This window comes from Urocitellus parryii, chromosome 7 (assembly GCF_045843805.1).
Source record: "Urocitellus parryii isolate mUroPar1 chromosome 7, mUroPar1.hap1, whole genome shotgun sequence".
NCBI lineage: Eukaryota > Metazoa > Chordata > Mammalia > Rodentia > Sciuridae > Urocitellus > Urocitellus parryii.
Genome location: NC_135537.1, coordinates 41442427 through 41468977, shown reverse-complemented (window position 1 = coordinate 41468977; position 26551 = coordinate 41442427). Strand labels below are relative to the sequence as shown.

At 33.2% G+C, this 26551-nt stretch overlaps 1 protein-coding gene across 1 annotated transcript in view; it reads left to right on the top strand.

Annotated features, from left to right (window-relative positions):
- Tmem67 (transmembrane protein 67) overlaps nt 1-18421 on the top strand; it is a 41054-nt gene extending 22633 nt beyond the window's left edge. The window contains exons 16-28 of the mRNA XM_026383678.2: nt 935-1033; nt 2995-3093; nt 3328-3414; nt 4487-4586; nt 4670-4809; nt 7557-7697; nt 10716-10796; nt 11506-11622; nt 12732-12848; nt 12956-13060; nt 13659-13761; nt 17112-17254; nt 18155-18421. Of these exons, the coding sequence (XP_026239463.2) occupies nt 935-1033; nt 2995-3093; nt 3328-3414; nt 4487-4586; nt 4670-4809; nt 7557-7697; nt 10716-10796; nt 11506-11622; nt 12732-12848; nt 12956-13060; nt 13659-13761; nt 17112-17254; nt 18155-18235 (1413 nt within the window). The 3' untranslated portion in view covers nt 18236-18421. The remainder of the gene's footprint in view (nt 1-934; nt 1034-2994; nt 3094-3327; nt 3415-4486; nt 4587-4669; nt 4810-7556; nt 7698-10715; nt 10797-11505; nt 11623-12731; nt 12849-12955; nt 13061-13658; nt 13762-17111; nt 17255-18154) is intronic.
- The last annotated feature ends 8130 nt before the right edge of the window (nt 18422-26551 follow it).

The window sequence follows — 26551 nt, the reverse complement described above, 5'->3', positions numbered from 1 at the left end:
TAATGTAATCCTGGTAACTATCTGCTTTCATGGATTTCACAGGGTCGTTTTTTTTTTTTTTTTCACCACCCTTCTCTGTTTTAAGACCCAGTTTATATCCCAGATTGCTTATAGCTGTCATGTCTTCTTATTGTCCTCCAGTCTGTGACACTTATTATTTCTTTGTCTTTCATGACCATAATACTTTAAAAGAATGCATTTTAATTATTTGGCCCTCAATTTTTTGTTTGTCTGGTATCTTTGTATGATTAATTTATTTCATTTAGTTTTATCAAAGATGCCATGGAAATGATGTGTTCTTCTCAATTCATATCAGAAGGCACATGATGTTAGTATAGTATGTCTTATTACTGGTGATATTAATTTTGTTCATGTGGCAAAGATTGTTTCTGCAGTGTTCTCATCTATATTTTTCCATTTGTAATTAGTAAGTATTTCATGAAGAGATTCTTTAAAACTATTCACATATTCTGCTTCTCCTCATTCTTTTGCCCTCCAATTTTAGCATCCATTGATGATCCTTGCTGGCAGAAAGTATCATTAAGATATTTACCTGATGGTGATATTTTTTTCTATTCCCTTCATTCCTTTTGTATTTACAAATTGGAATTTTATTACAAGAAGTTTTCCCTTTGTTAGTAATTCAATTATAATCCATTATTATTTATTTTGTGTCACAGACTGGAGGCCGTGTCTGTGACACTTATTATTTCTTTGTCTTTCATGACCATAATACTTTAAAAGAATGCATGGCCATTGGAACCTCCTTCAGTTTGGTTTCAGTGTCATTTAACCATGTCGGCCCCCAGCCCTGCGCCATTTTTTGAGTACTTTTCCCTTTCTAGTTATAGTGTATTTGAATATTGATGAAAGGAATCATATAAATTCTAAAATTTTTCTTGGTTTTTTTTTTTTTTTTTTTTTTTTTTTTTAGATTGCTCTGGGTGTGTTGGGTGGACTAGCCGTTTTATCATCTCTCTTGAAGACAGCAGGGTGGAAGAGACGCATTGGAAGTCCCATGATTGATTTACAGGTATAATCGAAGTGTACTTTTTCTCTTTTAACTGTTCTGGATCCTTCTCATAAGACAAACTATGGGATGAGTAAGGAAGTTGCCTTGAACTTTTCTGGAGTATAAATTAGGATAGGTAACATACAAAATAAATCAAAATGAAACTGGAAAAAAAGATTAGGATAAGTATTGCTGGGTCATAGGGCATATTTACCTCATTTTCCTCCCACAATGCTTTTATATCAGTCTGTATTCCCATCAGCAGTGCCATTCTTGTTTCTGCCCATTCTCACTAACATTTGATACTTTTTCCAACTTTTCCATTTTTTATCAGTATGATGGTATACATTAGTATGTCGTTATTGATTTTATTTTCACTTTTGATTCTGTATTTCTTTTTTTTTGGTACTGGGGATTGAACTCAGGGGCACCTGACCACTGAGCCACATCTCCAGCCTCATTTTGTATTTTATTTAGAGACAGGCCTCACTGAGTTGCTTAACTCCTTGCTTTTGTTGAGGTTCACTTTGAACTTGCAATCCTCTTGTCTCAGCCTCCAGAGCTGCTGGGATTACAGGCATGCCACTGATCCTGGCTCTGCATATTTTTTTTTTTTAATCATTTGGATTTCCCTTTCTGTAAATTGCCTATTTACAATCCTTACCCATTTTTCTATTAGATTTCCCACTTGAAGTCTTTTGTATTTTCCCAAATATTAACTCCTTTTTGGTTTTTGATGCTGAAATATTTTCTCTGAATATATGAGCTATTTGTTATTCTTATCAATGAGGCCCTTTGCTTAAAAAATTTAATTTTGATATTATTACATCTGAATAGTTTTGATGTCACATTTTGCATTGGAAAACCTTCCCATCTCAACATCAAAAAGATGACCACCCTCATTTAATTGTGTTAACATAGTTTTAATATTAATATTAAATTTAATATTTAATATTAAATACTCTGCATTTAATATTTTTAAATTTGTTTTTTTAATTTAGTAAATATTTTCTGTGTGCCAGGCACTTTTTCAAGCTTTATGTGTATAATTCTTTTAAACTTCACAATATAGAGATATTAGTTAGGTATTATTATTATTCTACCCATTTTCTACATGATGAAACTGAGACAGAAGTTTTCTACTCAATTTTTACAGCATTTTAGCAAAAAACTATTGTTGATTTTGCTGGTGAAGATTCTGAGAAAGGCTACATGGCAACTTGTTTAACCAGTATGTCTTAACTCCAAAGCCAGTATGCTAAGGAATAAGAGCAGGAAGACATGATTTACTAATAGTCAAGAAAAGCTTCCTACAGAAGTGGATATTAAGCTAGACTGTCTGGGCTTAATATCTGAGTTTCTGGCACTGTATCAGGCACTGGGAGACAAGGTAGTGATGTGTTTATACCCTAGAACTAAGAAAAGTATTCTAGAGAGAGAAAGGGAAGAATATTTGATAAAACATCTCATTCCACAAAGTATTTGAGATGGAAGTATAGAGTGGATAGTCATTTAGTATATGATTGGAATTGGCAGAAGAAGATAAATAAAAAATTAACTTTGATCCATGTTGGAAGGGAAATTGTGGGTTAACAATTTAAGTTTCAGTGAGCACTCATGTATGTTTTTAAGAAAGGGAGTAACACATCCAAGTTACATTTTAGAAAAGTAACTCTGGTGAAAGTGTACAAGGTATATTGGAATAGAGGTTCCTAACTAAGAGAAAATTTGGAAGCACTCCCTTTTCTTAGTGGAACATGGGAGAGTTGAAAGGAGACAGAGCTTCCAGGAATGAATGAAGACTAAGGATCCAAAAGGTATATGTAGGAGGGGGCTCAGTTGGTCTAAGTAGACATGAATACATGAAATAAGACCTTGGGGCTTGAGAAAATGCATAAATGATATGTTATTATAAATAGTGTGTCATTTGAAGGGCTAAATAGATGGAGTCTTTAACATTTTTAATTCTTTTTAAATTACAGACAGTTATGAAATTCTTGTTGTACTATGCTGGTGATCTGGCCAATGTTTTTTTTATCATCACAGTGGGAACTGGTCTTTACTGGATTATTTTCTTCAAAGTGAGTGAGTTTCTGAATTTAACCTAAATGACAATATCTGAATAACTAGTAATCTCTCTTATAAAGAAACTATTTTTATCTGGGGGTGTTTCTAATCAAGAGTATTGAGGCAAACGCTAAACTCATCATTCCCTTAGTATGCCATTCAGTAAGTGCATCACTATCTCCTTCTTTCACAGTTTCTTTAGTTCATATCTGGTGTGATTTTTTTTGACCAAGTAATTTTTATTATAGGCACAGAAGTCCGTCTCTGTTTTGCTACCAATGCCAGTTCAGGAAGAAGGTTTTGTTACTTATGTAGGATGTGCTTTTGCTCTAAAGGTGAGTTTCAAAGGACCGATAATAAACTAGTAAAAGTCTTCAAAATTAAAATGCTTTCAAAATCTTTGATGTAAAACTTAAACTTTAGTTTTGAAAGAAAGAATGAATTGTTTTATATAGGAAATTTGCTCTTATTTATAATGGCTCATTCCATAGTTTACCTTAAATAAAATATGCTTGGATTATCAAGAATTATGGATAATTTGATAAAATGATATTTTAGTATCTATCTTTCTTCTTTAAAATCTAATGATACATTCACAATGATATAAAATGTTTCAGGCATGAATTTTCTCTTTGTTAATCCAGGATGAAAGGTAATACTCTGGATAAAGTACAGAAATCTTAGAGGTTGTATTCTCTAGTTCTTATTTCTTTCTCTTCTCTTCCCATGGAAACCCCTCCCCAACTTCAGTGTTTTTCATCTATGTAGGTGAAGCTCTTAACATGACTCTTTGGTAGATTCCATTCCATTGTATTGTGATGGTTAGGTGTCTACTTTCTCATTGAAATAGGAGCTTCTTGAGGGGGGAAAAAATCATACTTAAATTTTTATTCTTTGACCAGTATTGCAGCCCCTAAAAACAATACTTTATTTTAAACATATTGATCATAAATGAAAAAGATATTTCAACAAGTTTTTTTTAAATCAATAATCTCAATACTAGAAATAAAGAGACAGAGCATCCTAACATATTAATTAGGATTAGCAAATTACAGTTAAATTTCTTTTCTTATAAAGAAGTCAGATGATTCACAAAATTTTGGGAAAGTCAATTATAATTATGCAAGACACCTATGGGAAGAAGAGATAGGATGTCTTCCTTTTTTTGTTTGTTGGTTTTAAGGAAAGAATTAATAGATGTATGACAATTCTGTGAACTTGGTAATTCTAGGTTATGTGATGAGCTTCTAGTGACTCCCTAATGATATTAGAACTTCATATAAAGTCACTTGCAAAAATTCTATACTCTTGTAATTTCAGTTTGTTTCTTTAAAAATATCAATATTGATTTCATACACAGGCTTAATGCTGATACTTTTCACATGTTTTATTGTATGTTATTTTCAGGCTCTGCAATTTTTGCATAAGATCATATCCCAGATTACCATAGATATATTCTTTATTGATTGGGAGCGACCGAAAGGAAAGGTTCTTAAAGCCGTTGAAGGTAACTGAAATAAACATTTGTACCAAATTTTTTGCAGAGCAAAGAAGATGAATTGCCTTTATTCATTTTATCTTTCCAATCAGGTGAGGGTGATGTACGGAGTGCCACTGTTCCTGTAAGCATATGGAGGACATATTTTGTAGCAAATGAATGGAATGAGATTCAGACTGTAAGAAAAATCAATCCACTTTTTCAAGTACTTACTGTGCTCTTCTTTTTGGAGGTATAAACTGTTTTATGTAATTGTATGTAGCTTACTGGTATCTCACAAATGTTAATATAATTCCAACTAAGTTTTCATAATAGTGGAAGAGATTTTTATAGGTTGAAATATTATTATAAACACATTAAAAAGCAGTTGTCTTAAAACAAATTTGGAGACCTCTGCTTTCATCTTTTCTTCTTACTGTAAAATAGACCAAAAGAAAAAAGTTGTGGTGAAATACTTATAAGAAAGTTTATCCTCTTACCCATTTTTAAGTGTATATAATTCAGTGGTGTTAAGTATATTCACATTGTTATTCAAAACCCTCACCTCCCGCCATCTCCAGAAGTTTTCATTTTAAAAAACCTGAAACTCTATACCCATTAAACAACTCAATACCCATTCCCTTGTCCCAGTGCCCCAAACCCATTCTTCTTTCCACCTCCATGAATTTGAGAACTCTAGGTATAACTTAAGCCATTGGTTTGTGTCAGAATCCGTGGGGGAAGTTGTGTAAAATATCTATGTTCCTTACCTTAGAGATTATATTTCATTAATAGCTCTGAGATAAGCACAGTTATCTATATTTTTAAAAACTCCTCTCTACCATACCATATTGTTACCCCTGCATTAGAATCATTATTATAAGGTTGATATTTTTCAACCAATTATTACTGAATATCTATTTCAGACTGTGTTCTGTGCTAAACACTGGGGCTACAACTGAACAAGATATAACACTCTTAGTGTACATTTATGCTTTTTTCACGGATCTGGTTGAGATTATCAAAAGAAGCATTTAGTGCTGGAATATAAGACCGAAACATGGAAAAAAAAACTATCTTGGAGCTGAGGTTGTGGCTTAGCGGTAGCACGCTTACCTAGCATGTATGATGCACAGAGTTCGATTCTCAGCATCATATACAAATAAATAAAATAAAGATCCATCAAAAACAAAAAAATATTTTAAAAAAAGAAGTTAGATTTAAAAAAAAAAGAACTATCTTTATGAATGACTGGTTTTTCCAGAAATTATCTGCCTTAATGTTGGATATGAATTAATTCTTATACTGTTTTCTTTCTTTTCTTTTTTCTATTTCTTTCCTTTTTTTGGTGTGGCAGGGGTAATTGGTGATTAAATCCAGGGGCACTTCACCACTGAGCTACATCCCCAGTCCTTTTTTATTTTTTATTTTGAGACAGGGTCTCATTAAACTGCTGAGGGTTTTGCTTAAGCTGGCCTCAAACTTGGGATCCTCCTGCCTCAGCCTCTCAAGTTGCTGAGATTACAGGCATATGCCATTATATACAACCCTTCCTTTTCATTTTTAAAAATAATAAAAGAATGCATGTGTCCCTAGAGCTTTGAAATAATATTTAAATAGTTCAAAAACTGAGTTGAAGTAGTGCTTTTTTTTAATTGGCAAGGAAAATGTTATATATATTTATAAGGTACAGTATGTTTTAAATATGAATACATTAATGGTTAAATCTAGCTAATTAGCATATCTATTACTTCACATAATTAGCTATCTTGTTTGGTAATATAGTGGTTTTTGAGAGTATTTGGGGGTGTTGTGTGGTCGAGGGATGTGGTGGCTCACACGTGCAATCCCAGAGAGTAGGGAAACTGAGGCTGGTAGATCACAAGTTCAGAGGCAGCCTCAGCAACTTAGCAAGGCCCTAAGCATAGCAAGATGCTATCTCAAAAATAAATAAATAAATAAATAAAAAGAGCTGGGGTGCAGCTCAGTGGTAAAGCACCTCTGGGTTCAATCCCTATATCAGAAAAAAGAACGTTGCTGGGTGTGGTGGTACATGTTTGTAATTCCAGTGGCTGAGAAAGCAGAGGCAGGAGGATCACAAGTTCAAATCCAGTCTCAACAATTTAGTGAGTTCCTGAGCAGCTTATCGAGACCCTGCCTCCAAATAAAATATTAAAATAAAGTGCTGGGGGTATGGCTCAATGGTTAAGTGCCCCTCTGTTTAATGCCCAGTACCAAAAAATAAATAAATAAAACCCCAAAACAAAGACTGGTGAGCTTTAAAAAGTGTCTCATGATAAAGAAATTTTATGTCAGTTAATCTTGTAAAACACTGAATTCAACAAAATGATTTAGAAATCTTACACTAAAACTTCTCAAAGCCTTTATGCCACAGGAGTGGGAAGCATGGAGGTAAATGTAATTTACAAATCAAACTTATTTGACCCTAGCCTCTTTTCATCAAAGAAGATATATTTAGAAGACATTTTGGAATATACTATTTTAAAGGAGAAAAAGTAGCTAATATATTGCCTGACAAATGTTAAATCCTCATGAACTGCTACTTGTTAGTTTAACTCAATGATAGTTTACTAAAGAGAGTTTATTTTAACAATTTTTTTTTTGTTTCGTCAGTAGATAGGTCAAAGTTATATTTGACCCTTATGTGTAGGAAAACCAAATGAGCTAAAAAATATTGTGGAGTAAATACTTTACAATTAAAATACTGGATTAATAGGGATGGAGATGTGGCTCAATGGTGGAGTGCTTACCTAGCATGCCCTGAGACACTAAGTTCAATCCCTAGCATGACCAAAAAAAAAAAAAAAAATTTAATATACTGAATAATAATTACTTTTAACCTAGACTTTCTACTGTTTACAAACTTGTATATTTAATTCTTTTATGTTGGGGAATAGAAAAAAATATTCCATTTTCAGTCTGGAAGAGTTTTTTTTTATTCATGTCTGTTTAAATTATTATTTTCCCTTTTTATTTCAGGTTGTGGGATTCAAGAACTTAGCATTAATGGACTCATCCTCTAGTCTTTCTAGAATCCCATCTAGCTACATACCTCCTTACAGCCGCATCCTGAGATATGCAGTGACTACTGCTCTTTGGCTAGTCATTGGAATTATACAGGTAATAAGAGATTATACTTTTAGATAACATTGTTTCTCTGTACCTCTGCTTGCATAATAATTATCCTCAAATAGTGACCATATTCTGATTTCAACAGCAGAAGAAAGGTGATAAGAACAATAATAATAGCTAACTCTGTATTGTATTATAATGCAAGCATTGTGTTAATCATTTCATTGCTTTCCATATATTAACTACTTAATCTTTACATTAACCCTCAGAGATAGGTTCTGTTGGATCCTTATTTTGCAGGTGAGGAAACGTGGAGCATGAGAAGATTAAATAACTTAGAGTTATTTAAAAATCATGCAAATTCATAGTTGGCAGAACTAGATTGGAGTCAAGCATCTTGATTTCAAGAGTTCATGTTCTTGTTACTAGTGAGCTCTGAAGGGATCTATAGCTTTCTAGTCATAGGATGGACCCCTTGTCTAGTTTATGTGTACTACAGGACAATTATGCTACCCTAAGTAATCTTTTTTCCTTTGAAATGTAGTTTATTGTTACATTTATTTATATGTCATATACTCAAGCTGCAAATATTTCTTTTGAAATATTTATTGAAATGACCAAAAGTAAAAATAATCCTCTCAGCCTCAGAGTTCCTGTCTTTAGTAGAGTTTTTTTTCCAATGCTTGCTTTCCTTATCCTCTTAAAGTAAAAAGAAAAAGCAGCAACTAAAACACTTAACTCTAATAATCTGTACTTCTCTCTTTTGCTTCCAGCTGCTCCCATGAATAGAAGAGAGTCTTTCTGTTTAATTAAAATGTTCTTTTATAAACAGCAAATGAAGATGAGACCTCTAGAGTGAATAGGTTTAACTTCCTATACTCTGGTTAATAAGTGTATATCTAAAGCAGCCTATTTTAAAGGATATTTTGGGATTAAAGTCGCTTTAATAGAGCATATTCCTACAGAATTGGATCCAGGTGTCATTGTATAACCTGAGAATTGACTTTTTAAATTGATATTTATGGCTGGGCACTGTGGGGCAGGCCTATAATCCCAGCAGCTCAGGAGGCTGAGGCAGGAGGATCTCAAGTTCAAAGCCAGCCTCAGCAAAAGTGAGGGGCTAAGCAACTCAGTGAGACCCTGTCTCTAATAAAATACAAAAAGAGCTGGAGATGTGGCTCAGTGGTTGAGTGCCCCGAAGTTCAATTTCTGGTACCCCAAAATAAATAAGTACAAATAAATTGACACTTATTATAAATTTTTTAAAATTTTTTAAAATTATAAATTGATGAGATTTGGTCAAACTTAAAGCTATAGGGATTAAGCTAATATGGGAAAGTTAATAACCAAAAAGGAAAACAAACAAATTAGAATTTGAAATAAGGTGGATTAAGAATATAGAGTTTAATGTTTATCATCAATATAATAGTAAGGAAATATTTTGTACATGTACCAGTATTTTTGTGAATATATCAGATGTTATCTGATATAGAAAATTTAAAGGAATATTATCTGAAACTTTCCATATTAGGTTGAATGTAACAGAAACAACAAAACAAAATAGGAGTGACTGAAATGAAACAACTTTGTTTTTCCCATGAAAAGGAAGAGCAAAGTTGAGTAGTGCAGGACTAGAATTGTGGCTTACTACTGCCATCAGGATACAGAAAGCTGTGCAGCTCTGTCACCTGGGACATCCATCTCTAAGGTCATATGATGGTCCATAATGACTGGGTTGCAGAAAGGAGATAGGGGCGATTAATTCACCTTCCCATTTTTAAGAGCCTTTCAGAAGTGCCATCCAGCTTCTTGTTGGCTAGAACCTGGTCATTTGGCTATACCTGGCTGCACTGGAGTCTTTTAGCTGGGTATTTGTGTGGGTCTGCTCAAAGGATTAGTCTGTTATTAAGGAGAAAGAGTAAAGAATTGTTGGGACAGCAACATGCCACTACCTAACCTCATTCTTTGCTTCTCATTTCACTGTCAGACTGATGTCTCCCCTTGGCAATATTCTAATATTTCAGTGTTTATTCCTCAAATATCCTTGTGAGTTTCTTAATAACTTGTTATGGCCTCATAAATGTGTATAAATACTTCTGGATTGTAATAATCTGTTAGGCAGTTTTATTGTTCAGTCCTTTTATTTCTCTTAACCTAGCTTCTTCAGCTTTTAAGTGGTATTCTTTAATTTTTAAATTTTGAATGTTGATGTTTTTCATGAGGAGCTTAAAAATATGTATGTGGAGTGTTTCAGAATGTGTTCTTAATAATCAGCTGCTGTAGATTCACTTATTTATTCATTTGCATATTTGAATACATCTTATATAATAGCTACTGTGCTGATTCATGGATATGCTATAACAAGAACTAGTTATGAGTTATAACACTATAGAGATTTGGCAGGAAATAGTCAACAGAGGTGAGGGGAATGGAGATCAGGAATGGGGGACAGTAGTGACAGCTTTAAATAGGATAGTTAGGTTTTGGAGAAAGATAACATTTCCTATCTAAAAAGCTCTACAATGTAAAATTTTTTAATTTATAAAATTTTCCTTTCTAGTGTTATTAAATCTAAGAAAACACTGAAAATCATTCCATTTGCATACTTAACACATTATCTATTGTCAAAATAGAATACTAAGATATATACATTTTATGTGGTATTCTATCAGAGAAAATTAATTTGAAAAGCACAAATTTCTAATGACTTTTGGAATCCAGGAGATGAATAAAATTACAGAACCAAAAATAAATCTGGCCATTAGAACATGGATCCACCCTAAATTTTTTAAAATTTTTTTCTTTCTTCACTCAATTTGTCTTGTTTAGACACAGAAAAGTTTTTAAAATTTAAAATGGGGTCCCTCAAAGACCCTTAACACAAAATCTTTGTTCCTTTGACATACAGTGAGAAATGCCAAGTAGAATCTTATCCTACAGGAAGCATTAGAGACCACTGTGTTCCTGGTTGGAACTTCTTTTTTTTCTTAAAATACTATGGTATGATTATAAAAGAAGATTGAAATCCTAAAAGCTAATAAGCATGAACTTGGCTTAATGTTTCAGATTGTGTTCTTTGCTGCTTTTTATGAGAGATTTGTGGAGGATAAAATTCGACAATTTGTTGATTTATGCTCTATGAGTAATGTAAGTACTTTTTGAATTTATCTTGCAACTGTTATTTTTCTCTTTTTAAAGGTTATGAATAAGCCAGGCACACACCTGTAATCCCAGTGACTCAGGAGGCTGAGTCCTCCTGATCACAAGTTCAAATTCAGCCTCAGCAACTTAGTGAGGCCCTAAACAACTCAGCAAGACCCTGTCTCTAGTAAGACATAAAAAGGCTGGGAATGGCTCAGTGGTTAAGTGCCCATGGGTTCAATCCCTGGTACCAAAAAAAAAAAAAAAAAAAAAAAAAAAAAGGCTATGAATACATTAAGAGAGGCTTTAAAAAGTGATTTGGTATGATTGGATTTCTAGTCTGATTTTCACTGGCTTTTAATTTCAGAGATAGTTATAATGAGCTACAAATTAATACTCACTGCCTTTTTCTTCTTTATTTGCAGTTCCTAATTATGAATTTCTTATGCTGACAAATATTTTATTTATCCTCTTGCCTCTGAAAATTTTTATGTTTCGAAATGGCTTCCTTTCTTAGAAAATATCTTCAAGTCTTCTTTCCATCTACTTTTTAAAAATAACCTCATTATCCTTTATTACTTTGTTATCCCTTTTATATATTTCCCAAGAATTCAATTTTTATTATTTTGGGAGAAAGGAAGTAATTTTAAGAAAAATTAATTTTTAGTGTTTTGCTGGTGAGTTGCTAACTGCTCATTTTCTTCTCTTTTTATAGATATCGGTGTTTCTGTTATCCCACAAATGTTTTGGATATTACATTCATGGTAGATCAGTTCATGGGCATGCAGATACTAATATGGAAGAAATGAATATGAATCTTAAAAGAGAAGCGGTATGAAAATATTTTACATTTTTTGTTTGTAAGTTGAGAGATGGATTCTCTTTTCTTAATCTAGGATTTATAATAATAGTTTTTAAAAATCCTCATTGGTCAGTTTTGAAAGTTGCTAGGCTACCAGCTTATTACCATGAACATTAGTCAAGGAAAAGAACCTAATTTTATCTAGCAGTTCATATATGAATTCTGTGTAATTCCACAACTGAATAATACACAATATAAAAGTTCTTCCTTATAAATTAGACAGAAACCATTTTTTTTAATGACTAATGAATTTATGAGAGTAAGCAGCAGTCATCAGTGGGTGTCAAAACAATTAAGTGAATATTGATGGGAACTTATAATGAGGGATCAGGTTGTCATAATCTGGACACAGTCAATTTTTTAGTAATTAAAATGAAGAAAACTGACATTATACACTTCCTAATATGCTATGGGAGGATGTTCATAACAATACCTGTGAAGTATTCTTGCCTGAAAAAATTGGACCTGAATATAATCAAGCCTTACTGTTTTACAGGAAATACAAGGAATATAATTACAATTTAAATACATTTTAAATAGCACCATAGGAAGTAATTAGCCAGATCCAGAGTATAGGTGCCTCATAGGACAAATGACTCAGTGTCTCCAAACAATCCAGTGACATGTAAAGAAAATGGGGGTGACTGTGGTGGTGAAGGTCTGTTATATGCTAAGAGAGGTATAAGAACCCAAACAATCAAAAACAGTGTATGGACTTTATTTTGAATTCTTATTCAGGCAAACCAACTATAACAAAAATCTTTGGGAAAAATCTGAGATTTATCTGTTAATTTATTTTTATTTCTTTTTAGAGATATGTTTTTAGTAGAGCAAAGAAGACAATATGAAGAGCTATAGGGAAGTATGAACTAGAATAAACTAGAAATCAGTAAAATAGGAAGGAGTGGAAATCTTGAATAATGTTAGAATCTCTTTTCTTCAAATTCTTCAGTAAATTTCACAAGGCTTCTAAATCTTGGAGTATGTGATACCAACTAAAAGTAGAATATGTGTTTTCTTTTTGAGATAGGCAGATTTTTATAATTTCCATCTTAATTTTAATTCTTTTAACTTTTCAGGAAAATTTGTGTAGCCAGAGAGGTTTGGTGCCCAACACAGATAATCAGACTTTTCAGATTGCAGTTTCTAGCCAGATGAGACAACACTATGACAGAATTCATGAGACCTTGACAAGGGTTTGTATAAAGTACTTTTCAGATACATTTTGCCAATAGTTAATGTTACTTCTATACCAAGAACATAAAACATGTTGTATTTATTTATTTCTCTTTTTTTATGTTAGAAAAATGGCCCTGCTAGACTATTGAGTTCATCAGCAAGTACTTTTGAGCAGAGTATAAAAGCATATCATGCGATGAATAAATTTCTTGGCTCTTTCATTGATCATGTATGTATATCAACATTTATATTTAAGCTAGGATCAAATGCAATTTTTATAAAGCTAAGAGCAAATATCAGTTATAATTTGAGTCAACCAAGTGAGTGAATTTTCCTCTTTTGTCTGTCAAATTTAATATGTAGGAATGATATTTTTAAAAAGGTATTTGTAGCTACTCAATTACGATTTAGCAATAATGTTAGGTTATATAAAGAAAAATATGATTTTATGTGTTTATTAACAAGTGAAGAGTCCTATAAAATAATCTATACTAGAATTTTCTTAGCAGGTTACCAAAATATTACTATATTACTGATCATACTGAATAATGCTTATGTTATGCTATAATTGCATTCCAAAAATTCTATAAATTGATTTTCAGTATATCTAACCATAAATGCTACTTGTAGTAGTATTTGAAATTTAAATACAGCATTTAAAATTTAAAACATTCATAAAGAGAATTTTGTTCTAGAATCCAGTATAGTACATTCATTTTGAAGAACAGATTTTCTTTATGTACTATTCATTTTCCCTATTTCTTATTTTGCATTAATTGGAAATCATTTATTTCACTACTATTTTTTATACGACTGTTTTATGTTAGGTTCATAAGGAAATGGATTACTTCATAAAAGACAAGTTGCTTCTTGAAAGAGTTCTTGGAATGGAATTCATGGAGCCAATGGAAAAAAGCATCTTTTACAATGGTATACTTCAAATACCTTTGCTGAACTTGTTTACTATTTTCAAAGTTTAAGGGGAAAAGACTTGTGGTTATTTTTCCTGTGATTTTTATGATTTTATATGAAAACAGGGAGACATCATGAACTCAATTTCATGAAACTATGATAATTTTCTGTGTTATGTAGCAGGAAGCAGATAGATAAAAGATTCTACAAGAAAGCAAAAGAGATGAATTTCAGAATCAACAGTACACACTAAAGATAAAGTAAAACAAATACATAAGATTTACTTTTTATTAGAATGTTCATTCAATAGCAGACTTTTAGAAACATTTAAAGAAAGAGTAACATTTGTGTTTAATCTTCAATATCTGATTCTTTATTTTGTCCAGGTTCTTCAAAATCACTGATGTTTGTGATGGGAATAGTGATTAAACCTAGTTTTTAATTTTTAGAAAGATGGTATATATCTTACTTATAATGTAACTAATAACCTGTTATTATAGATTTGTAAGAATGAAAATAGTATAACTAGCATCCTGGTCTAGATATCCATGTGTATTTCATGCCACATGTTTTCCAGTCCTGAGATATATAGACCCATTAATGATCTGTGGAAGATGGGCATGTGAATGAATAAGTAGAGTGTTCTGGGATAAAAGTCTGTGCGGGTACAAGTTACATCAGGGACAGAAAAGCAATAAAAAAAAAAAATTAACCAGATAGGGTGAATTCAGAAAAGGCAACATGGAGAAGTTTGAACTGGATGCTAAAGTGAAAATAACTGTTTGTCAAACAAGAGTGTTATGGTCTCCCTTAACAGAGAGAGACACACAAATACATTCATGCAGAAGTGAAAGGAGATTTTTTTTTTTAAGAGAGAGAGAGAGAATTTTTTAATATTCATTTTTCAGTTTTTGGTGGACACAACATCTTTATTTTCTTTTTATGTGGTGCTGAGGATTGAACCCAGCGCCCCTTGCATGCCAGGCAAGCACGCTACCGTAACCTTGAGCCACATCCCCAGCCCAAGGAGATTTATTTTTAAAGTCTATAAAATGCGTTCTGTACTTTAGACTTTTAGTAATCTAGTATGAAGTAGGCCACAGTGTAGCAGAGTCTAAAATTTTTGCCCTACCTTCTATAAGTAAGTTGATCCACATATGTGTGAGAAGATAATGTTAAAATGACTATTCATGTATTTGTAATAAATTTCATCATTCTTAATTTATATTTTTAAAAAAATCATCATATAAAAATAATTAATAAAATATATCTACTATGGTAGCATGCTCAGAATTTTTATTCTGATAGGGATATATGACCAAAACAATTTGAAAGCCTCTGCTAATGAACATGGATATCATTGAGGCCTCCTAATCAAATCTGATTTTGTGAATTGGATGAATTACTTTGGCATATGGTACAGGTTGAGACAGAGATGAGCTTAGTCATTAAGAATTTAGCTTTCACAGTCTTCTGGTCTTGATTCAAAATCTGAGGCTACTATTCACTAGCTTTGTGAACTTGAGAAACTTGCTTAACCTTTCTGAATTTTAATGCCCTCTCTATAAAATCAGGTCTGATCCCTCTCAAGGTTTTATGGGATTACCATGTAGAAAGAACCTAGAACAATACCTGTTATGGGTAGACACCTAGGAAAGGGATGTTGTTACCATTTCTAATAACACGGTCATCATTTTTGTACATTCTTTCTTTTTCTTCTTCCTTCTTCCTTTCCCCTTTGTTGTTCTTTGTCCTTCTCCTTCTCTCTTCTTCTATGTGTCTTCCATCTTCAGCAGGAGATTATGAAGACATGGACTAAGGCAGCAGAAATGGGAACTAAGAAAAGGAAACATTGCCAGAGATGTTAAGAGGGAAAAAAACTATAGAAGCAAAAGTGTAGACAAAAGTTATCCAAACTTCTAGCTTACGTGACTAAGTAGATGGTAGTGGTGCCTTTCTCTAAGTCATGGAGGACCAGGTTTTGAGTGAAAGTGTTTGAATTTAGTTTTGACTGTGTTATATCTTGAAGTACTTTGAGACATCAAGGAACAGGTATCCAGTAAGACATTAAATACAAGGGACCAGATCTTAGGAGAAAGTTAAGGGTAATAATAAGCTGGGGAACTGCTGTTGTATGATGTCATTGATGGAGTGATGTGGATCACCAGGGAAAATGTGTAAGACAGATTTTTTACTTAGATATACACAAACATAATATGCATAGAGAAGTGCATGTTTTGTAAGGCTATAGCTGATAGGTCATTGAATTTTCCCAAACTGAATATATTCCCATAACCTAGCACCCAGATCATGACAGAACATTTCCTGTACCCCAATGTCCCTCATATGAAACTGAGGTTCCTCACTGTGTATCCAGAGTGGCATTGGTAGTTCTCTGAACCTCCCAAAAATTGTATGCAGAATTTGTATATTTGTACTTTTTTCCATTTTCTTTTTCCTATTGAAAAGGTCTATAATGTTCATTAAATCTTTTTTAAAGGCTGTTCATATTCCAGAAAGGACAAAACCCACTTGTTGAGTTAGAGATTTTTCTTTTCTTAACTCACTCTACCTTAGAAGATCTTTCTAAAATTAATGTATCCTTTAGTTAGATAAAGAAATACATACTCACATTTTTACATAATGGCATATTAGTGACTGTTGTATTCTGCTACCTTTCCTATCCCCTACTATCCCCCCTCCCCTCCCCTCCCCTCCCATCTTCCCTCTCTACCTCCTCTGCTGTTGTTCAATTCTCTCCCTTTTTTCCCCTCCCCCTTGCCCCTCATAACCTCTTATAATTTTGTGCATCATTGAAGGTCTCCTACCATTTCCATATGCTTTCCCTTCTCTCTCCCTTTCTCTCCCCCCATTCGTCTTTGTTTACTGTTAGTCTTTTCCTAATATGCCATTATGTAAAAATGTGAGTATGTAATAGATGTGATTCTGCAATCTGTATTTGGGGTAAAAATGGGAGTTCAAAACCCAATTGAGTCAAATGTGTGAAAGATGATATATCATGAGCTCTGTAATGTTTTGAACAATCAATAAAAAAAAGGAAAAAAAAAAGAAATACAAAAAGGGATATTCATTTACTGGTCTTTGCAAGATATTGATTATATATTTATACTACTAGCAGTTGCCAACCTTTGTTAAAACTGCTTCTTTGGATTTTTTATGAGTTCTTTGATTAACCTTTTAAATTAGCAAATCTTAATATCTTTTGCTTAATTTTGTGTAAACTATATTGTAATGTAACACTTGCTTTTAATATGCTGTTTTTAAATTTCCAAATTTTATCACCAGAAATTTATCACGGATTTATTTTTTTTAATTTCTCATATACCTTATAAATTGTTTTTTAATAGATGAAAGTTATTCCTTCAGCAGTATGCTATATTATGGAAACGAAGCCACTCTTCTTATTTTTGATCTGTTGTTCTTCTGTGTTGTGGATTTGGCTTGCCAAAATTTCATTTTAGCAGCTTTCCTTACATACCTACAACAAGAGGTAAATTTTACAAATTTTTCTGGGTTTATTTTAAAAGAAATAAATTGGAAGTAGGTATTTATTTGCATTGTAGAGAGTAAGACATCTATAAAGAATATGATTCTTAACAATTCTTTAGAATATAATTAACTTTACCAAAAGAAGGGCTACAGCTGACCACATTCTGCACCATGTCCTTAGGATCAGTGAACTACTAGGGTCTAGTGGAAGGCATAAGTTGCTTCAGAAGCTGTGAAAAAAATCTGGTAGAAAGATACTTAATCGCCGGACTCCTAGATACCAAAAGTCAACAATAATTTAAAAGAGAGTCCCATTCATAACAAAAAAAGCAAGCAGTGGATATCTAGCTCAGGACTCCCCACTGAAAAGCTCCTTTACCTTGTTGTGGATAATAAATAACTATGTAAGTAAAATCTCTGAATAGAGATTTTAAGAAATGATAAATCTGTGCTTCTGTAAATACTGTTAGTAAAAATCACACAAGTATTTTCCACTGTATGAAGGATGTTTATGAGTGATAAGATGTAATTTATTAGTCCTTGTTAGAGATCTAAAATTCTGAAAAAAATTCTGTTCATACTAAATAGATTATTTTGATATTTCTGTGGCTATTAGAGTTAGAAAAGAGTTGACTGTCCAAAATTTAACAGTATATTCCCGTGAACATGAGAGATTTACATTAATTCATAAACATATCATCTAAATAGGAACATGAACAGCTTCAGTATTATGAAGGATGATAATAGCTTTGAAATAATTTTGTGTATCACCATACAACTCAGAAGTCTAATATATGAAATTAATTGAAAGAATTAGCTAATTCAGTTCAGATGTTTGATTTGATGTGCATATTTAATTTTCTTGATAAATATTTCATTCTCAATTGTTTTAATGTTGCAGATTTTTAGATTTATCCGTAATACAGTAGGACAGAAGAATTTGGCAACCAAAACATTGGTGGATCAAAGATTTCTGATTTAACTTATTGATCATATAACTTAAGGACTCAATATAATCATGGCAAAGAAGTCATGATATCAGGTTAGTCTGGCATATTTTTAAAAATCTATATTACATACTATTCTGGTTTTAATTATTTTTTATCTATAGATTTATTTTTATAACTTGTCTATGATCAATATAATGGAAATTATTATTTCCCATTATGTGTGGTATTTAATTCACTAAATAATACTGAAAGGCTAAAAATCTAAATGTTGCTTTCAGAAAAACAATCCTTAACAGTAATCAAAATAATTCATATCATTTGTACTAAAGATCATTTTATAAATTGCTTTACCTACATTTTCTTACATTGACAAAATTATTTGACTCCAAGTTCAAGACTAATTTTCAGTTTAGTATTTATATGTTTTATTTGCACTTATGGTTAAATAAATGTTGAAAGATTTTTAAGTTCATTTAGAAATTTCAAATTGTATTATTTTTGATTCACTTTGCCTCATTCTAATTGTTCACCTATGCCTGTATACAATACTCTTTTCATGAATTGTATTGATATCTCTAATGTGATTTACATTTATTGTTATAATATCTGGCATATTTCCCAATATAGTTTTTTATACATTTTCAATTAGTTTTTAAGAATACTTCTGCATTTTGTCTTTTTAATTTTGTTAAAGATAATAAATAACAAACTGTAAGTTTATCATATTATGTTGCCAAGGAGATTTATTAAAAGCAAATTTATGCTTCATAAGTCAGTAAACTTTTAAGAAGAAAAAATAAACTAGGATTCAAAATATAAATAAAATAAGTTCTGAAACATATCGCTGGTAATTTTCCATATTTTCCCTCAACATACCCTTTAATAATTCTTCTCATGGTATACCATATACTTGAAAGGTCCTCATGGTCAAGTATAATAGTCATTAACCCCTAAACCAACATTTTTTACTGCTAACTATGATGCTATGTAAATATGTAAATGTAATTCTATGTAAATATTATTTATGTTTCTGAATTGAAATATGTAATAAAACATTTTGTGTTACTGTTGGATTAATTTATGTTCTGTGAATTAGCATTCAGGAATATAGCACTATTGGGGCAGGATTCCCAGCCACTTCGAAAGGTGATTCTTTCACTTTTCCCTGAATCTCAAGGATCACTGAAACAAAAGAAGGAGAGCTAGTAAGTTGAGTCTTTGAAACTCAAGTCTAACAGTACAGGAATGTCTTCCTAAAAGCTTCTGAGATAAATAAATGTACCAGCATAAATTTCCACTCAGAAGGATATGAAAGAAATTCAGCCTTCATTCCACATATGAAATGTTATTATTAATATGAATGTTTTTAAATGGTAAATTTCAAAATACCAGATTGGGTGACTTCCTTGCTAACAAATTAAGACAGAAAACATTTTAAAATCATTCTAAATTAGTTTTGTACAATATTTTTATTTTGGTTGGATACCTGACAATTTGTTTAGCTTTTCATGCACTGTTGAGTTCTTTGTTCACATTGCCACAATTTTGCACAATAGCACATTATTTTTCCAGTAGGTAAATTACCTTTGTCTCTTTTTATAGCACCTAGAAACATTTACTACATCTCTTCATTGTTTCATAATGAAACAAACCCTAGAGAGGTTCTTTAAAGGATAAATTTTGTATCCTCCTTAAAATACATAGGCTCTCAAAATAAGTGCCTCTGCTATGAGAGATGTATGTGCTTGCAGTCATTGCTGTCCATACAACTTCCTTTTGAGAAGGCCTAGTTAGTCTCATGGAGGAGGAGCATTCACAATGATCGTTAACTCAGTGTTTGCAAGCATGAAGCATATATCTTGGCTCTAAGTACTGATTGATATAAGCTGAGGGTTAATAAATATGTCAGTAGGACACTGACCAATATGGCGTAATAAAAAAACTTCAGATTTATTAACAGAAGCCCTGGATTCAAATTAGAGTTTTGCCCCTATCAGGAGCTTTGGCACTATGAACAAATTTATTTGGCATTATTGGCATTATTAACTTCATTCTGCATCTCTACAATGGAAATAATACCCTTTGCTTACCACTAGGGTTTTTTAAGGATTAGTGTATTAAAATATATCTACAATAAGAGACTGGAGATGTAGCTTAGTAGTAGAGTGCTTACTTTGCATGCAGAAGGCAATGCGTTCTGTCCACAGCACTGCAAAAAGTAAATGTATCAATGAACTGGGTGCACACCTATAATCCCAGTGGCTTGGGAGTCTGAAGCGGGAGGATTGCAAGTTTAAAGCCAACCTCAGCAACTTGACGAGGCCCTAAGCAACTTAGCAAGACTCTCTCAAAATAAAATTAAAAAAATGAAAGGGGATGGAAATGTAGCTCAGTGGTAAAGCACCCCTGAGTTCAATCCTCTGTACTAAATAACAAAAACAGAATAGACTATGAGCACAATTATGGAATTCTTATAATTATTAGCCTAAAATATCTGCCTTGAAACATATTTTCTTTCTTCCTAGCAAATTAATTTCATAATATTAAAATTCAGATTACTCATCTCAGTAATAGATCAATGCAGGCAAATGCTGAGCCATCCTCCTTCTTCAGCCACTCCGGTCTCGCTAGGAAGAGGGCCTGGTGATGGGACAGCCATAAAGGTGAAGAAAGGGTGGCAAGGAAGACGCTATCATCGCCCCATATTGGGACATGGTGGGAAAAAAAGGGGGGAAGAGTGGAATATTGTTTCTGGAAAAGAGGGTTTCTTTTATTTATTCATTCCTTCATTCAAACAGTGTTTCTTATCTCTTCCCAGCTCCTTGGAAGTGTCTTAAAATTAGCAGAGGAAACAGGAATTTTAACCAGTAATTACAGTGATAAGGGCTGCAATCATGAGGATGTGATAATGAAGAAAGCTCTTAACTGTACATCTGGGTCATCAGGGCTTTGGCCTGAGAGAAATGGTATTTAAGATTTAAAGATAAAACAAAAGACAAGTGCATCCAAAGCAAGAAATAGTGTGTGCTCTGAGATCAGGAAACATATGGCAGTTTAGAATACTATAGATAGTCTGAATATAGAGTACACATATTGTTTGCATTTTATAATTTTCTATACATTGCAATGTTTTGACTTTTTTTTTTAAATACTAGGGGATGAATCCAGGGGATGTAGCTTATCTCCAGCCCTTTTTTATTTTTATTTTGAGAGGGGCTCTCACCAATTTGCTTAAGGCCTAAGTTGTTGAGGCTAGCCCAGAACTTGTGATCCTCCTGCCTCAGAGTTCTGAGTCACTGGGATTACAGGCATGCCACCACATCAGGCATGTTTTGATATCTTTAAAAAACTTCCTGCCTTGGGAGAGACTGCCTCTTTGGGGGCTAGCCAGTTCTTAGAAGTTAGCAAAGGCTTTTGTATTTGCTTTTGATATACAGATGAATCAGTCTTGCCCCCACACTCCAGGAAAAATATATTTCTCTGCCTCAATCATCCCAGGGCCAGGAAACAAGCAATCAGGGACTACCCCTGGTTTAGAGCCTGCTGAAATTATTAAAACTAGCCAGTCCTAAACTGTTGACCACCCCACCCTTCGCCTTTTCCCTGCCTTTTCCTTAAATTTCTAATAAAGGCCTAAGCTTCCCTGGTTCCTGCCCCTTGTGTCTCCTGACTGGTGCTTTCCCATGTGGCTCTGCACTGGGTGCTGTGTTCCTATTTCTAGAATCTGTGAGAATGATTTGTAAGTATATTGTTTACCTGTGTTCACCCCCATTATAGCCACACCTGACTGATTATTACATGAAAGAACACAAAATAGTACCCCTGGGAGTTTGGGAAGAAAATGAGATTGGAAAGGGAAACAGGAGTCACATCATTATTAAGCTGCATTATCACATGTATGAAGAGTTCAACCAAGCTAAGTATGCTAGCCTATCTTCAGATGAATGCAGTTGGTCCTCTGTATTTGTAGATTCCACATAGATGGCTTCAGCCAAATGCACATTAGAAATGCTTGAAAAAAAATCTCATCTGTGCTAAACAGACCTTTTGTTATCATTATTCCCAAAACAATATATTATAACAACTATTTACATAGCATTTGCAGTACATTGGGTATCATAAGTAATCTAGAGATGATTTAATGTATGTGTGAAGATATGTGTAGGTTATATGAAGTACTATGCCATTTTAATAAAGGATTTGAGCATCCACAGATTTTGGTTTCCTTGGGTGTCCTGGAATTGTCTGACACATATAGACACCAGTGAGTGAATGGACAGATAGGCAAGAGGGAATCTACTCTAATTGCTCTGGAATAATTAATGGTTCATCAGGTAGGAGACTGGTGCTCCCTTTCCCTGTTGTCTGACTGAATGTTGTGGTTTGCAGGAAAATACACTGCCTAGGTGAGGCACCAGGAGTATAGGTTAAGAGCACAGATTCTGCAGTCAGGTTAACCTGTGTTCCAGACTTGGCTGTACCACTTATTAGTTGGATGATTTGGGCAAGTCATGATTTAATTTTCTCATATTTAAAAGTACCTATCATAGAGTTACTTAAAGTATTAAATGAGTTAATGTGTGTGTACTTTTCTTAGAAGAGTGGCTGGTACATAGTAAATACTATAGAAGTATTAGCTTTATAGGTATAGTAAATCCTATTCATATTTAACTTTGAAAGACACCCAGATTCATCCCACTAGAACCACATTAAGACACTGTCTTGAGCTAGCTATAGTGGTGCACACCTGTAGTCCCAGCTACTCAGGAGGCTGAGGCCGGAGGAGCATGAGATTGAGGCCACCTTGGACATAGCAAAACTTCTTCTTCAAAAAAAAAAATCACATTGCTGTGTGAGTTAGATGTAGTAGTAGACAAACTGCCTACTGCAAGGCAATCCATGGGCTTTAAAATTTAGTTTGTTTTTATTATGGTTATCACAATTTTAAATATCATTTCTTCTGTTATTATTATTACAAAGAAACACAAGGCTATGGTCCAAGAATAAATAAATGACCAGTACAATGAAGTCTAGAAACAGATCCACAGGTGTATAGTTACTTATGACAAGAACAGCATGCAGTGCCATGAGAAAGAGGGGTTTTTTGAATGGTCAATTGAATATCACAATGGGAAAATAAAAGGGAACTTTACCTTTATATCATACTTATCCTTTGGTATAGGCTTTTTCAAACAAGATCAAAAAATAAATCATAAAGGAAAAGTTTGATAAATTGGACATTACCATTTATATTAAATGTAAATTTTAACTTTATAATAAACTTATGAGCACTATTACATCAAAACCTTCTTATTTTTTCTCTTGTTACTTCTCAATATGAGAAAAAAAAATCTGCAAAACAATCTGACAAAGCATTCCTATTCAGAATAAAGAAGTCTTCAAATCACGGGGGAAAGACAGACAGCCTTGTAGAAAAATGAACAAAAAGAAATGTAGCTGTCCCTCAAAAGAGGGTTTCCAAATGACCAATAAGCACCTATGAAAAATGCTCAATCTTAGCCATGAAAATGCAAAATCATAACACTAGAGAACCACCAAAATAGCTAAAATTTAAAAACTTAAAATATCCAGTGTTGTCAGGGATGTGTGGAACACATGAACTTTTATATCATATTTACTATGTAAAGCAAGGTGAGTAGTCTTAATTTATAGCTTACAATTGAAACATTCTGAATCTTAAAAGACAAAAACTAGTCCTTGCAGTTTGTGTTTAATCAAAACCACAGATGACAGCAGGTGGCAGTAGAGCGCACATTAAGTTTTTCAGGACTGGTCTGGGGTTCTGACCCGTGTTTGCAGAGCCAAGAGAAACTCCATTCTCCTCCAGGGTCCACGACCCCATCACCCCTCCTCACTTCTGTTGTCTCTCCCTTTTGCTGCCTAAGAGCATTGTGCAGCTCAAATAGCTAGTGTATTCTATATCTAGTGCTGAGGATTTTAAACCCAGGTTTAGAAGTTGCATACTAAAATTAGAAAAATATGCTTCCATCTCCTAGGAAGAAGGTCATAACACAGGTCCGGTGGGGCAAAGAGAAAATTATCTAATGATTATGAAATCCTCCCCTCATTTTAATGAAATACATATTTACATTAAAATCCTTTTGAAAATTAAGCAATTATTCAGAATAAATAATAATCCTTTTATACATATGGTCTCCCCAAATAAGACTCTATGTAACATTTTCCTTATATACAGGATATATATTATAATGTAATGTAAATACTATGCTGTATGTTAGTATTATGTGTTACATATATAAGTGTTGCAACTTTAAACCTCACCAAAAGGCAATAAAATTTGAATGACTATACAACCTACCTTCTCTTAGATTGTCTTAGTCTATTTAGTTATAAGAGTGAATCTTCTCTATTAAGCAAGATTACAAGAGATAAATCTTTCTACATGTAAAAGCATGTACACATGTGTGTGTTCTCATTTTTTGTTTAACAGTATTTGTACTTTTTATTAAGATTATGCTGTTTTCTCTAGTTTATATCTTTTATTGATTCTTTTATTTAATAGAAACAAAAAGGAAAAAATAATCCTATAAAATATTTTTGTCTGACTCAGAGAGCATGGACAAGCCTATTATCAAGTCTGGTTTCTACTGGTCAGATATCCCTAATTTGTACCTGTTTCTTTTCCGTTGGGAGACAGTGGAATTTACATGTAATGGTCAAAACTGTTGTGGACTGCTGCTTATCCAAGCAACTTCCTAATAACTATTAAAGATATAAACAACTTTCTTAGATATTCCTATTATAAATCTTTTGTTTGTTTGCTTTTACAGATGACATAGCAAACACAAATATGAATTCTAACCAAAGATTTGCACGCTCAATAATTTTGGACACTTTGGCATAATCGCATAACAGAAAAGGATTCTCCTAGGTAGCAGCTGATGGTACCATTTATAAATACTCATTACTGAGAGAAGGGCCAAGTTTTTTTGTTTTTGTTTTTTGTTTTTCAGTGCTGGGATTGTGAACCCGGAACACATGTTAGGCAAGTCTTCTAGCACTGAGTTACATCCTCCTCAGGAAATATTTGAAGGAAAGAATGATTGAACTTGGAATGGATATTTTTGTTGAGTTATTGTCTATCATAAAGAAGAGCCCCAGGGTGGTATCTCGTAATGTGGTTATTTTTTGCTCTTCCAGAGCATAAACAGTTTACAAATATATACCCAGTGCTGACTAATGCCAGCTAAAGTGCTAAGTGCTAAGGATAGAGAGTTGAATAAGACATAGCCTCTATACTTATAGAGCTTATAGTTGAACAGAGAACAAATAAACACAGTAGAATAAGCACTGTGTTAGTTTGCCATGCTTCTGCAACAACTTACCACAATTTTGTGGCTTAAATCACCATCACATTATCTTAGAATGCTGGATATCAGCATTCCAGTATTGTCATGTATTAAATAAATAATTTTTTAAAAAAGAATGCTGGATATCAAAAGTCTGAAATGGTTTTTAGTGGATTAAAATCAAGCTATCAGCAGGGCTGCATTTCTTGTAGAAAACTCAGTAAAGACTACATTTTCTTGTCTTTTCCAGCTTCTAGAGACTGCCTGCATTCCTTGGCTCTTGTCCCATCCTCCATCTGAAAGTTGGCAGCATAGCATCTTCAAATCTCTAACACTCTTGCCTTCCTCTTTCTCTTATAAGATTTCCATGATTACAGTGGACCGGACCGGCTGGATAATTTGAGATAAATTTTCCTATCTCAAGATCCTTAGCTTAATCACATTTGCAGAGTCCCTTTTGCCATGTAAGATAACATATTCACCAACTCTAGGATTAGGATACGAGTCTTTTGGGGAGGGGGCAGCATTTTTCTGCCTACCAGAAATAATCTACCAGGTACAAGAAGAACATAAAACCAGCATTCCCGTAATAGATTGGATAGTCCAAAAAGGTCTATGAGATACTCTGAGATATAGTGGATAAGCAGAAGCCAGCCAAGACTATAGGATGTGAATAGGTTTGAAGGTTTCCAATTAGAAGAATCAACATGTGCAAAGTCCCTGAGGTAGGAGCATCCTCATCTGCAAAGGCTCTGGATTGACCATGAGACAGAACTAACCAACAGCAAGATTTTGTTTTAGCTTGTTCTTTGGGGTTTTGTTTTTTGTTTGTTTGTTTGTTTGTTGTCTGTGTTTTTTTAACCTAGCTAAATGTAGTTCAGTGCACTAAGTAGTTCTCCATTTCTGGAACCTCTCTCAAAGCCAACATTACACACAGTTTCAAGGGATTGTTATCTGGAAAGGGGAGAGACCACATTCAGAACAAAACCAAAGGCAATGATCTAATCCTCTTTAGGA